General features: G+C 46.0%; 1 protein-coding gene across 1 annotated transcript in view; it reads left to right on the top strand.

Moving 5' to 3' along the window:
* The window catches only part of SARS2 (seryl-tRNA synthetase 2, mitochondrial), a 46691-nt gene that overhangs the window by 16311 nt on the left and 16868 nt on the right, over positions 1 to 13512 (top strand). Inside the window, exons 5-10 of the mRNA XM_068250604.1 lie at positions 650 to 704; positions 3046 to 3109; positions 7833 to 7938; positions 9855 to 9902; positions 10144 to 10252; positions 13322 to 13367. Coding sequence (XP_068106705.1) covers positions 650 to 704; positions 3046 to 3109; positions 7833 to 7938; positions 9855 to 9902; positions 10144 to 10252; positions 13322 to 13367 — 428 coding nt within the window. The remainder of the gene's footprint in view (positions 1 to 649; positions 705 to 3045; positions 3110 to 7832; positions 7939 to 9854; positions 9903 to 10143; positions 10253 to 13321; positions 13368 to 13512) is intronic.

Genomic DNA, 13512 nt, shown 5'->3' with positions numbered 1-13512 from the left:
TGAACTACTCGTTGCTGGAGGCGGGCAGTTTCAGGATGTTCCAGCGTTACTCTGAGGACCCTCATAAGGATGGGAGTGGTCTTCAAACACTGCTGGTGCAAGGACGAGCTGTTGAAAAGGCTTCAGGTGTGACAAAGTTGAAGACACCATAGCTCAGGGATGTCCATCTCCAGTCCTTGAGGACCATGTAGATACCAGTTTTTAGGATGGACCAAGAAAAGTGTTTTACTTGATGAACTACACCTTTCCTGATTTAGTCCCTATAATTTAATTTGAGTTGTGTCAAAAATGTAGGACCTCAGCCCTTGTGGACTGGATTTGGACAGCCCTGCACAGATCAATGTAGGCTTGGTTTTGAGAGAGGGGGACCCTTTCTTTTCTTGCATCTTCCATACAGTGCTGCACTGATGTATTGTGGATTGTAAGTCACGGAGAAGCAAAAGAAAGGAATTGAGAATGCCAATCAGCAGTGTTCAAACTCTAATAGGAATTGCAGAGCAGTACAGTCCAACTCCCTGAAACCCACATGGTTTTGACTGTCTGCTGATCCACTGCATAGAAGTTCTTTTAAATTTCACATTTTGTCAAACCTTGAGTTGTCGTTTTTTTTTGTTTTTTTTTATAAAGTAACCTTTCTCATTCTGTTCAGCCAGTAGGGGATGAAAGCAATGCTCGCGTGCTGGAGGTGGTTGGCGTACAACCTGGTAAGTGTGTGCGTGGTAGCAGAGGGTTACTACATCAGCAGCTTGTGTTTGTGCTTGTATGTTTGTGTACCTGCAAACAAAACAATACACGACAGAACATACATAAACTAAAACATACAAAACCAGGTATGAATAAATAAAAAAAAATAGTAGAATTGTAAGGTAGAGTGACAGTGGTGTGACTTGGCAACTAGCCATACTCAAAAATAAAAACAAAGAATTGTGGTTTCTCCTAAATTATATACTAGAATCTTTGCTAACAACAGAACACTGATCAATGGTGCTGCTTCTTTTATGAAGGTAATTGAATGAAGAATAGGTTTCCTGATGATTAGCATTGACGTTACTCTTCTAAAGTAGTCCAAACATACAGGATCTTCTCAAAAAATTAGCATATTGTGATAAAGTTCATTATTTTCTGTAATGTGCTGATAAACATTAGACTTTCATATATTTTAGAGTCAAATACACACAACTGAAGTAGTTCAAGCCTTTTATTGTTTTAATATTGATGATTTTGGCATACAGCTCATGAAAACCCAAATTTCCTATCTCAAAAAATTAGCATATTTCATCCGACCAATAAAAGAAAAGTGTTTTTTAAAACAAAAAAAGTCAACCTTCAAATAATTATGTCCAGTTATGCACTCAATACTTGGTCGGGAATCATTTTGCAGAAATGACTGCTTCAATGCAGCGTGGCATGGAGGCAATCAGCCTGTGGCACTGCTCATGTGTTATGGAGCCCCAGGATGCTTCGATAGCAGCCTTAAGCTCATCCAGAGTGTTGGGTCTTGCGTCTCTCAACTTTCTCTTCACAATATCCCACAGATTCTCTATGGGGTTCAGGTCAGGAGAGTTGGCAGGCCAATTGAGCACAGTAATACCATGGTCAGTAAACCATTTACCAGTGGTTTTGGCACTGTGAGCAGGTGCCAGGTCGTGCTGAAAAATGAAATCTTCATCTCCATAAAGCTTTTCAGCAGATGGAAGCATGAAGTGCTCCAAAATCTCCTGATAGCTAGCTGCATTTACCCTGCACAGTGGACCAACACCAGCAGCTGACATGGCACCTCAGACCATCACTGACTGTGGGTACTTGACACTGGACTTTAGGCATTTTGGCATTTCCCTCTCCCCAGTCTTCCTCCAGACTCTGGCACCTTGATTTCCGAATGACATGTAAAAGTTGCTTTCATCCGAAAAAAGTACTTTGGACCACTGAGCAACAGTCCAGTGCTGCTTCTCTGTAGCCCAGGTCAGGAGCTTCTGCCGCTGTTTCTGTTTTAAAAGTGGGTTCATGCTTCCATCTGCTGAAGAGCTTTATGGAGATGAAGATTTAATTTTTCAGCACGACCTGGCACCTGCTCACAGTGCCAAAACCACTGGTAAATGGTTTACTGACCATGGTATTACTGTGCTCAATTGGCCTGCCAACTCTCCTGACCTGAACCCCATAGGGAATCTGTGGGATATTGTGAAGAGGAAGTTGAGAGACGCAAGACCCAACACTCTGCATGAGCTTAAGGCCGCTTTCGAAGCATCCTGGGTCTCCATAACACCTGAGCAGTGCCACAGGCTGACTGCCTCCATGCCACGCCGCATTGAAGCAGTCATTTCTGCAAAAGGATTCCCGACCAAGTATTGAGTGCATAACTGAACATAATTATTTGAAGGTTGACTTTTTTGTTTTAAAAACACTTTTCTTTTATTGGTCGGATGACATATGCTAATTTTTTGAGATAGTAATTTTGGGTTTTCATGAGCTGTATGCCAAAATCATCAATATTAAAACCATAAAAGGCTTGAACTACTTCAGTTGTGTGTATTTGAATCTAAAATATATGAAAGTCTAATGTTTATCAGTACATTAAAAAAAAATGAACTTTATCACAATATGCTAATGTTTTGAGAAGATCCTGTATATCCTGGCATACATGTAAAAAAGGCCTGTGTGGGGAAAAAAAAGGGTGCTGGGTTTTCCGGTAGTAGAATATCGGTATTATGTACTGATTTTACTATTGCTAAACCTAACCCTACTCTCACACAGAACCTAACCCTAACAGCCTTTCTGGTGGTGCCTAACACCCCCCCGCCCCTTATTTTAAGAGCAGTGGAGTCCGAGTTGGAGGAGGAGTCGGAGCAATTTTGGGTACCTGGAGTTGTAGTCGGTGGTTTCATAAACTTTTGTACCTACTCCACAGCCCTGCTTATTTTACCCGCTGGATGGAATATATAGGTTTGTGCCCACAGATTGGATTTATGTGTTAGCTTGCAGGGATAGTTTGGTGGTTCTTTATCCCTGCTTGTCCTTATATTTTTTTTTCTTATTTCATTGCAGAGTTTGATTTTAATGTGCAAGGTCACCTGGAGCTAGGGGAGAGTCTGGATATCATCAGGCAGAGGTAGGAACACTTGAGCTAGGGCTCTATGTGACATTGTTTATCTGTATGACGCACACTGCTGTAGGTCAGACCAGTCCCTGAATAATATAGGAGGCACCTGCATATAGAAAACATCTGTTTAAGTAATTGTGCCCTTAGGCACTTTCCAGACTAAGGTCTTCTGCTGAACATGAGTGGGCAGTTCCTGTCAGGAGACAATAGCAGTGCTGGGTGGTACCCGTGTTTATTTCTATATAGGGTAAGCCCATTACATGATCTCTCGGCTACAGTGTGTGCAGCGCAGGAGTCGCGCTGTCCAGAAAACAAGGCTTTGAGGAGATAATGTGTCACAGGTGGAAAAACAAGCGGTGGGAGGAACGTGGGCGAACTTGGAGAACAGAGAAGCGGCATTCTCTGGAAAGCTTTTATTGGTACCCTTCTAGGCAAGCAAAGCACACATTCTTTGAACGTTTTGAGCTAGCATTGTAGTGTTGGGGAACACACTGATTATAAATGTCAATATTTCTGTGAAAGCAAACCTGAAGTGAAAATAAACTGATGAGATCAACCACTGTATCTATAGTCCTACTCTTAAATAGTGATGGTCATGTCTAGGAGAACTCACAGAGAAGCATGTAAATGATTAACTGATGATTTTGAAATGTTCTGATTTGCTGTGATCACATCATGCTTTAGCACGTGATCATGACTAGCAAATCAGAGACTTGCATATCCATCACCTGACCAAATTTATCACATGCTTCTGCATGAGTTCACCTAGACATGCTGACCATCACTACTAATTAGGCTTACATGGAATCCCATAGGCCTGGGGTCCATCAAGAGCGATTTCAGCAGAGTTTTAGAACTGCTAGCAATTCCAAAAGCCCTAGGTTAGTGAAAGTCAAAGGCTCTGATCCCAGTTGTGTTCGCAATTTCCCCCGAATGGCCGTGGGGGGGGGGGGGGGGGGGGGTGGCGGTTGTGATTGATTCCTGTAATAATCAGTGACACAGGGAAGGGGTGAGTGCCCTGTGTTGTTACTATTGGAGGTGGCGCCACTGAGGACACAGCGGCCTATCTGCAGAAGCTGACGGGGTGCTGCAAGTCTGAGCATGATGTCATCACTGGAACATTCAGGGGTCCTGGTGAATATGCGAGGAAGGTTTGGTGTAGAGTAACCACCCTTAAGTCAGGTGGAGTGGGAGGGAGGCTAAAAAGAAACCAGGGTTGTAAGGGACATATGGAGGCTGCCATATTTATAATCCTTATAAACAGTACCAGTTGCCTGGCATCCTGCTGATCGTTTACTGCAGTAGTGTCTGAATCACACCAGAAACAAGCATGCAGCTAATCCAGTTAGACTTGAGTCAGAAACATCTGATCTGCATGCTTGTTCAGGTTCTATGGCTAAACTGTATTAGAGGCAGAGGATTAGCTGGATAGTCAGGTAATGTGCATTGTTTAAAAGGAAATATTTCAGCCTCCCATCTGCCCCTCACCTTGTGGGTTCCCTATAAAATACCTAAAATCTGAGATGAGCTTTGAGCAGTAAATATGACTACCTATGCTGGCATGGTCAGCAGGCCTTGATATCTGTCTGGTGGTCTTTCTGGCCTTGGTCAAGTGTCTTTCCTTGCTGAACTGCAGCTGACACTGTCTGACTGGCTGATCTGGTGCAGGCTGCTGGTACTGGCCTGAGTGGTACTGGCTGAGCTAGCTGTGGTTCCTAGCCTGAAATGACTGGCTTGTGTTGCCTGCTGAGATCAGCCTTGCAGTGCTGGGTTACTGCTGACCCCTATGCTCTGTATACGGTACACTACTGGTGTCGAAGGTGTACATCTCTTTGTGCAAGGCTTGATCGCATGCATTTTACATGGTTTCACATAGAATCACGATCTACATCTACAATACTTTACTATAATTGTTTATTTCAGTTAAAAAAATCTTTGCGTATTAAAGCTAACCTGTTAAAGAGAACCCGAGGCGGAATTTTTAAATCTGAATAGGACACAGAGGCATGTTCTGTTCACAATGACATGTCTGCGTCTGTGTCCTTCTGCTCACCACAATATCAGCCATACAGAGTCCATACAGAGGAATAGATTTCTCATGGGAAAGGGGGGGTATCAATTCTTGGTCACGGTTTCTCTTTAACTTCCCTGGCGCTGAATTTTATTTGAACTTCTGTGCAAAAAGTGGTTCAGTTATTTTTCATGAAATTTTTCCCAGTAACTTACCAAAGTGTGTCAAGCAAGGCTGTAGTATACCTTTGGCGTATAATAAAAGTTTCAAACCCGAAATGTAAAAGAGAGAAAAAAAAATGTAATTTAATTTTTCCCTTTCTGTCAGGCCACAATTTCCCCGCCCTTTTTGGCAGAAAATGTGCAGCTTTTCACATTAAAATGTGCAAATATTCCCTTGCAGGTTTCCAGAGCATGTGAAAATTCACATACAAATGCAAATTTTAATGTGTGAAACGAATGGAAAAAACGTAACCCTGCCTTGGAACCGCTGGACGAGCCTGGCTCATCCATACCGGTTTAAGCTATTTTTCCCTGGACATGTCAGGCTTGTCCATACTGCCAGGGAGGCTTACCATTGGGACACTGAATCACACATCAAAAAAACAAATGTTTGTACAAAAAGAAAAAGGGCTCGGCACATAGGGGGAGGGCTATTCCACAGTATGTACTGCAAACATCAAGAGTCCCACCTGTTAGCACGGGTGGCCTGCGTTGTGCTGGATGATGTGCTGCTGGTAAATATGGGGATGAAACACTGGAGGTAACTGTATATAAATTCCCATGCGTTACAGCCATCAGAACAAAGACAACCCCGGGACGGGAATAGGGTGACCAGGGGAAGGTAGGACGGCACAACAGCCGTTTTGCGCTAGTACAGTGTTTGCTCGCGTGAACCCATTCCCGTTCACCGCAGCACAAGTAACAGCACCAGGTTTGATTTGCGCATCTTGCTGGAGTTGTCTTTGTCTGATGGCTCTAACGCATGGGTATTAAAAACAGGTAAGGAGACAGTGCCAGGGCTGCATCTTTGTGTAGAATTACTAAAAAAAAGTATCTTTCTATATTTCCATTTCAGTTTTCAGCCAGCTATGAACTGGAATGTATGTCTGTTTATAGTACAGACTGCCTAGAAACTCCCCATCTTCCAGCATGAGTAATAAGCTGCACATACCTGAAGCATGTTACTCATTTTCCACATCTATGGGATGGACTAATCCTATGATGGGCAGCACATCGGTACCCTCCTATCTCACTCTGATAGAAAACTTGTGGAATTTTACAAGCCTACCTAATAGCAATAATGTTTTTTTTTATATTAATCCCAGCAATATATAAAGCTGAACAGACGGGATTGCTTTTGACTTTCACTTTACACATCTAGAGGATACTTTTTATCTGGAAATAGTGATGCACTATTGTTACTGCTGTAGCACACTAGTGTCACTGCTCATTGGTTGGTTTGGGAGACACTACCATAGAGTACACTAGGAATCGCTAGGATCTACACTAGGAGCAGCTATTTTGAAGCCAATCCTGATGTCATTTCCTCCGTTACTGATTGTGTATGCATTGCCCACCCTTCACTATAGAAAGCATTGTCTCACCATGAGAAATATTGGCCATTCAGAGAGGAACAGAGGTGTGGGAGGGGAAAACGGGAAGGAAAGAGGCTTCAGCCAATCAGGCTGCATTAGTTAAGTCTGAGAGGAAAGTAGAGAAGCAAAAAAGGACAACCCAGCATGCCCTGCAACTTACATTTTGCGACAATGTACAAAATAAGAGCCAGGTAAACTGTGGAATGATCATTTATAAACAAGAGAAGTATTAGTATTCTTAACTTTTGGATTGCCTGGCTAGCATCCTCATTACTTGTTTACCAGATAAAAATAAAGAATATTATGCCCGACAGTTACTCTTTTTTAATGGATTTTGCATGGTCCAGGGGTACTTGAAGAGAGAGGTATTTGGAGGCTGCCATATGTATTTCATTTTAAACACCAGTTGTGTGGCAGCCTCGCTGGTCTTTTTGGCCTCAGTAGTGTCTGAATCGCACACTTGAAACAAGCATGTGGCTAATCCAGTCAGATTTTTCTCAGAAACCTCTGATCTGCCTGGCTGTTCAGGGGCCGTGGCTAAAAGTATTAGAGGCATTGGGTCAGCAGGACTGCCAGGCAATATCGTCCTCCATATCCCTCTCACTTCAGGTTCCCTTTAAAGGGAAGATCCACTCCCGGTCTTCTCCGGTGGCTCACCCGACCTGGCCAGGCCGGCTTCCTGGTCGGGCTTCTCCTTGCGCTCCGTGTGTCTCACGCGGTCGCGCTGGTGTTATCGGACGTCCTACGGACTGCACTGCGCCTGCGCCGTACAGCCTGGAGGACGTCCGATGACGTCAGCGCACGTTGGAGCGCACAAGAGCCCGACCTGGAAGCTGGCCTGGCGAGGTCGGGTGAGCCACCAGAGAAGACCGGGAGCCTCCGGAGCGGCGTCGAGGGCACGTCCTGCCTGCCACGGGCTGGAGGAAACCCCAGGTAAGCGGATTAGTAGTTGTTGTTTTTTTTTTTTGTTTGTTTTTTTTTCCCTCCGTGGACCCTCCCTTTAAGGGTTTGGTGTATCTCCCAGGCTTGAGGATAACTGCTTTAATTTTGTTTGGTTTGTGGTAAAATAGAAACTTCACAATGTTACACTTTTTTTTTTTTTTTTTCCTTCTCTTTTTTGTTAGGCGCCTGTCACACATTTCAGGTCACCGGTCTTATTACCTCAGAGGAGCCGGCTCACTGTTACAACACGGGCTTGTGAACTTTACCATGAACAAGCTTGTAAAGAAGGTAAACTTAATCGCCTCCCAGGTGAAAACCCAGGATTTTCAAGGGGGGGGGGGGGGGGGGGGTAATTTCCTGAAAGGTCTCCCTCAGCCACATACAATACAGTATAATATGGTGGAACATCATGCTGGGTACACATAATGCAATTTCCCATCCGACTGACAGGATTGGACAATTATTTCCTAAATGTCCAATATGCTCCAACGGGAGCGATCTAGAGCAGTTTGAATACAGATAATGAGGACAGCCAACCTTGCTAATGAAGGGGAAAGTGAAGCATACCTGACTCTTTAAGTTCCCCAGAGCTGCTCCATGCTCTGTACACACGCGCTGGCGCTCCATGCTCTGTACACACGTGCTGGCGCTCCATGCTCTGTACACACGTGCTGGCGCTCCATGCTCTGTACACACGTGCTGGCGCTCCATGCTCTGTACACACGTGCTGGCGCTCCATGCTCTGTACACACGCGCTGGCGCTCCATCCAAGGTCAGCTGTAGCAGGGAAAGAAAGGGTGCAATGCTGTGAGCTGCAGGATGCCTGCAGATATTTTGGTGTCTCAACCTGTGCCTGTCCCCAGACACTGCACTGGCCCTGGTCTGAGGGGGGATTCAGGGCAGCTCTAATCAACCCTCGATCCCCCTGCAGTGCCACCCCAAGCGTTTGCCTATGGCCTCCTGTAATAGTTATTAGTGAGGCACTGGAGTGATGACGTGTGGCGGCCGGAGTGAGTGGGGAAGAAATGCTCTCGACTGAAGCTGGCCGGGGGGGGTGGGGGCGGGAGGTCATTGGGGGCCGATGTACATACGTTAGACTTTCGTCAGAAGCGTTAGTTATTGGCTGATTTTCATCTAGCATATGTACAGAGCTTAACTGAGCTGAGGGTATAAGAGGTACTAATGACAGGGTGAAGGGGCATTATAAATTGCAGAATGATGGTATTAATTATGGGAGAAGGGGCATAAGTCCATTATGGGGTAGGGGCACATAGGGTATTTAGTATTGGGGAGAGGGCACAGTTGGCATTATGTAGGAGAGGGGGGAACTGTATAGAATTTACTAATTACAGAGGGAGGGGCTCAGAGAGTACTAATAACAAGATGTGTGTACGGTCTGTCGGCAGGCTGATAAGGCTGTATTTGATCAATCCGCCGAGCGGATCAGTCAAAACCAGCCTTATCAGCCTGCCAACAGACTGTACACACCGGGAAACTGTCGGCAGAACAGCCACCCCACGGGCGGGTCTGACGATCCGTCGTTTAAGATCAGGCATGTGTTAACCCTTTCAGGACCGTCCGCCTAACCCCCCTTAAGGACCAGGCACTTTTCCATGGGAGAGAGGGGTGCGCGTTTGGGGGGGGGGGGGGGGTCAGGCAGCCGGATCCTGTTGCTGGGCTTTCTGGGCTGTGTCCCCCTTTGTGGCCAGGTGTCCCCCCTTTCAGCAGCAGCTTTGACTCCCCTTCCAGGCTCCAGTGTTGAGCCGTTGCAGACACCACCGCTCTCTCCGACATCCCCGCTCGTCGTCAAGCCACGGCCCGGGACTTATGTCACAACGAGCAGAGATGCAGGTGAGCGCCGATCGTCGTGGGAACGGCAGGGAGGTAAGTGGATCCTCTTCTTTTCCCCCTACCACCGCAGCTGTCAAAGTGATCACTACGATCCGCCGGCGATTGTAGTGATCAGCAGCCATACGTGATGGCTGCTGATCACTGAGGGGAGATGCCAGCTGTCATATGACAGCTTAATCTCTCCCCTCTCCGATTGAACACGATCGCGTCGGGACGGTTCGTTAGCGCGGACATTGAATCAACGTCCAGTCAGGACGGCCGCACCACCTGCTGGACTTAGATTCATGCCACCAATATACATCAATATATAGATACATGTCTTCCAATACTCACTCTGTCCTCTTCTCCTGCAGGGTTTCATCCCAATGTCTGTGCCGGATATGATGAGAGGAGCAGTGTTTGTGAGTTTATTTCCACTTTTATTTGAGAACGCCACTTTTTAAAATTGCCCTTCACATAAATCAGTAGTGTATATGTCCATTACATTATCAAATCACATTATCACCATATTTCACAAAAGTGTAAAATTTAAAAAAATTATGGTCACCATCCTTCCCTGGTTGTATGAAGTCTGTCCCAGCATGCTTATGATTTTGCCTTTCTCTATGTCCTCTCTGACATGTGACTTCCTCTGTGTCACAGGAAGGTTGTGGCATGCAGCCCAGTTCCCACAGCTCACAAGTATACAGCCTGGATCCATCAGCACATCCAGACCTGCATCTGGCTGGCACCTCAGAGGTTGGCATTGCAGGTAACCTTGTACCACCTCCTCTTGTAGGGCTTTATACCTGGCTATATTTCTTACTGTATAGCAGGGTTGTCAATCAGCAAGTAATTCATCTGCAAGTCTACAAAAGATTTTAAAGGGAATCCAAGTTGAGAGATATATGGAGGCTGACATTTATTTCCTTTTAAACAATGCTCATGGCCTGGCAGTTCTGCTGATTCTCTGCCTCTAATACTTTTAGCCATAGACCCTGAACAAACATGCGGATCAGAAATTTCTGACAAAAAAGCTGACAAGATTAGCTTCAAGCTTGTTTCAGGTGTGTGATTCAGATACTACTAATTAGCAGGACTGCCAGGCAACTGGTATTGTTTAAAAGGAAATAAATATGGCAGCCTGCTGCACGGTTTTTCGGTTTAAAACCGAAACCGCGGTTCGTGGCAAGACGATCTGCTGATCGTCAGTACCATCGGTTTTTTCGGTCTTTTGTTTAATACTTTGCTTCTGGCCCCGCTGTGCGCGGATTGGCCAGAAGCAGTGAATATGTATGAGAGTTAATGAGCGGGGAAGGGGGGGCGGATCCACTCCAGCGAGCGGCCGGGCACATACAGCATTACCAATCACTGGCTAGAATGGAATGACGGCAGCGGTAGGCGGAGCTGTATGCTCTGTACAGCTCCGCCTACCACTGCCGTCATTCCATCGCTAGCCAGTGATAGGTAATGCTGTATGATGTGCCTGGCCGCTCGCTCTAGTGAATCCGCCCCCCGCTCATTAACGCTCATACATATTCACTGCTTCTGGCCCCGCTGTGCGCGGATTGGCCAGAAGCAGTGAATATGTATGAGTGTTAATGAGCGGGGGGCGGATCCACTAGAGCGAGCGGCCAGGCACATCATACAGCATTACCTATCACTGGCTAGCGATGGAATGACGGCAGTGGTAGGCGGAGCTGTACAGAGCATACAGCTCCGCCTACCGCTGCCGTCATTTAATCGCTAGCCAGTGATTGGTAATGCTGCATGTGCCCGGCCGCTTGCTGGAGTGGATCCGCCCCCCCTTCCCCGCTCATTAACTCTCATACATATTCACTGCTTCTGGCCAATCCGCGCACAGCGGGGCCAGAAGCAAAGTATTGCGGACAGGACCGGGCAGTGCGGACCAACCTCAAACCCCCCCCCAGCATTTGAAAAAAAAAATCGGGGAAAAATCGAAATTGCAATTTCTGAGAGAAAAATCGCAATTTCGATTTTTCCCTAAAATCGTGCAGCCCTACTCCATATGTCTCTCACCTTGGGTTCCTTTTAAGCGAACTGATAATCATGCACGGTTTGTAACTGATGCTGCTTAAAGTGGACCTGAACTCAGACTTCCTCTCTGCTCTAAAAGATACACAACAGCATAATTATTATTATTTATTGTATTTATAAAGCGCCAACACATATTACGCAGTGCTGCACAATAGATCAATGGGTTAGCATACAAGGTAGGACATACAGGAAACTCGCAACAAAACAAGATCATGCAAATGATTTGATAACAGTACAGTGTCATAGGTCAAAATAGAGACTGTTCTAGTGCAAACATGGGTGATTGACAGTAAGATTGCATAATCAAGCTGGAAACAATAGGGAGGAGGGTGCTGCCAGAGGCTTACAATCTAAAGGGTGGGGGTGGAGACAATAGGTGCATCTGTTGAGAGGGTGTCTAATGCTGGGCATACACGGAGCTTTTCATGCGCCGGATCGAGCCAGCGGCTCGATGCCGGCGCATCTCTGCTCGTCCGCGCAGATCGATTCCCGCTCGTCCCCACAGGCACTTCCTTATCACCGTTCGTTTTTGTCCATTGAGGGGTCACGAGAGGGGTCATCTGACCTGTTGGAAATTATCAATCGAGCCATCAGTGGCTCGATTGATAAGGAAATACACTGCGGTGTATGCCCAGCATAACACAACGTATTATGGTGCTGGTGTAGGGGGGTATGCGAGCGTGAAAAGGTGAGTCTTGAGAACTTGTTTGAAGGTATTAAAGGTGGGGGAGAGTCTGATGTCTGGTGGGAATAACCTTTAAACAAAATAATTTTTGTTACAGCTGATACAAATTCTAAAATAAATCTGCTCAGTTTCTACTTCCTGATTCATGGAAGAAGACAGTCTGTGCTTTCAAATGGGCTTATCTGCCATAGGCAGTCATCTGACACAGGGGAGGATGAAATTACAATTTGAGATTGGACACACATGAGGGGGAATTAGACAGCCTAAACTCTCTGAATACATACAGGGGGGATTTTCTGTGTTTTCCTTTTGCCCTGTGCAAGAGTTCGAGTCCACTTTAAAGGGACCCTGAGCAGTAAAAATAAACAAAATTGGCACCGCAGTTCGGGAGGTCCCCCGGCGTCCTCCTGACTCCTCTCCCGGCCCCGGTGCAGAATTGACGACCGGCGACACCCGAGCGTCGGGCTGACACTTCCTTAACGGTGACGCTACGCGTCATCCGGCCATGCATGTGCAGTACTGTCACGCCGACGGGATGATGCATCGCGTCACAGTTGAGGAAGTTTTAGCCCAACACTCAGCTCGGGTGTCGCTGGTCGTCAGTTCTGCAGCTGGACCGGGAGAGGAGCCAGGAAGACGCCGCGGGACCTCCCGACCTGCTGTGGGCTAGAGGAAGCCCCAGGAAGTGCCGAATTTGTTTATTTTTACTGCTTAGGGTCCTTTTAAATGAATTCAGTAGAGAACAACATGACAGCCAGCTGGTAGAAATGGTGTGTACTACAGCCATGCCACCTCAGCAATGCAGACTGCTGCTAGTAATGATCCTCTGCATTGCCCTGGTAAGTACCGGTAACATTTAACAACAAAAATATGTAATAGAAAACTAGTACGGTATATTTTGTACATGAAGACCGTTTTCTTTGCATCTCTAACATTTTAACTTGAGTGGTTTGTAAGTAGAGGACCTTGGACGGTACCCAAATGGAGTACATCTAAATAGCATTAAAAGTGTGAGCCAACAAGTCAGACTGGATTCCCAGCATAAATGCGTAATAATAAGTTCTATTTATCTTAGTGCTGTCTCTTTTATTGTTACAGGGTATTTTATGGATCATGCAGTAAACCTTTCAGACCTCCCTGTCAGGTGAGTGGTTTTTCTTTAACATTAGAAACATTAGTATATATTTATAGCTCCAGCTGGAGGTCTGTCTCTTCAATGTAACCCCATGTGAGGCTGGGTTCACACATAAATATGTACAGTTCTGTTCCAGTCCGGTGCTGTCCTCAGT

The sequence above is a fragment of the Hyperolius riggenbachi genome, chromosome 8 (genome assembly GCF_040937935.1).
Source record: "Hyperolius riggenbachi isolate aHypRig1 chromosome 8, aHypRig1.pri, whole genome shotgun sequence".
In the NCBI taxonomy this organism is placed as follows: domain Eukaryota; kingdom Metazoa; phylum Chordata; class Amphibia; order Anura; family Hyperoliidae; genus Hyperolius; species Hyperolius riggenbachi.
This window is presented reverse-complemented; position numbering and strand designations above follow the sequence as displayed.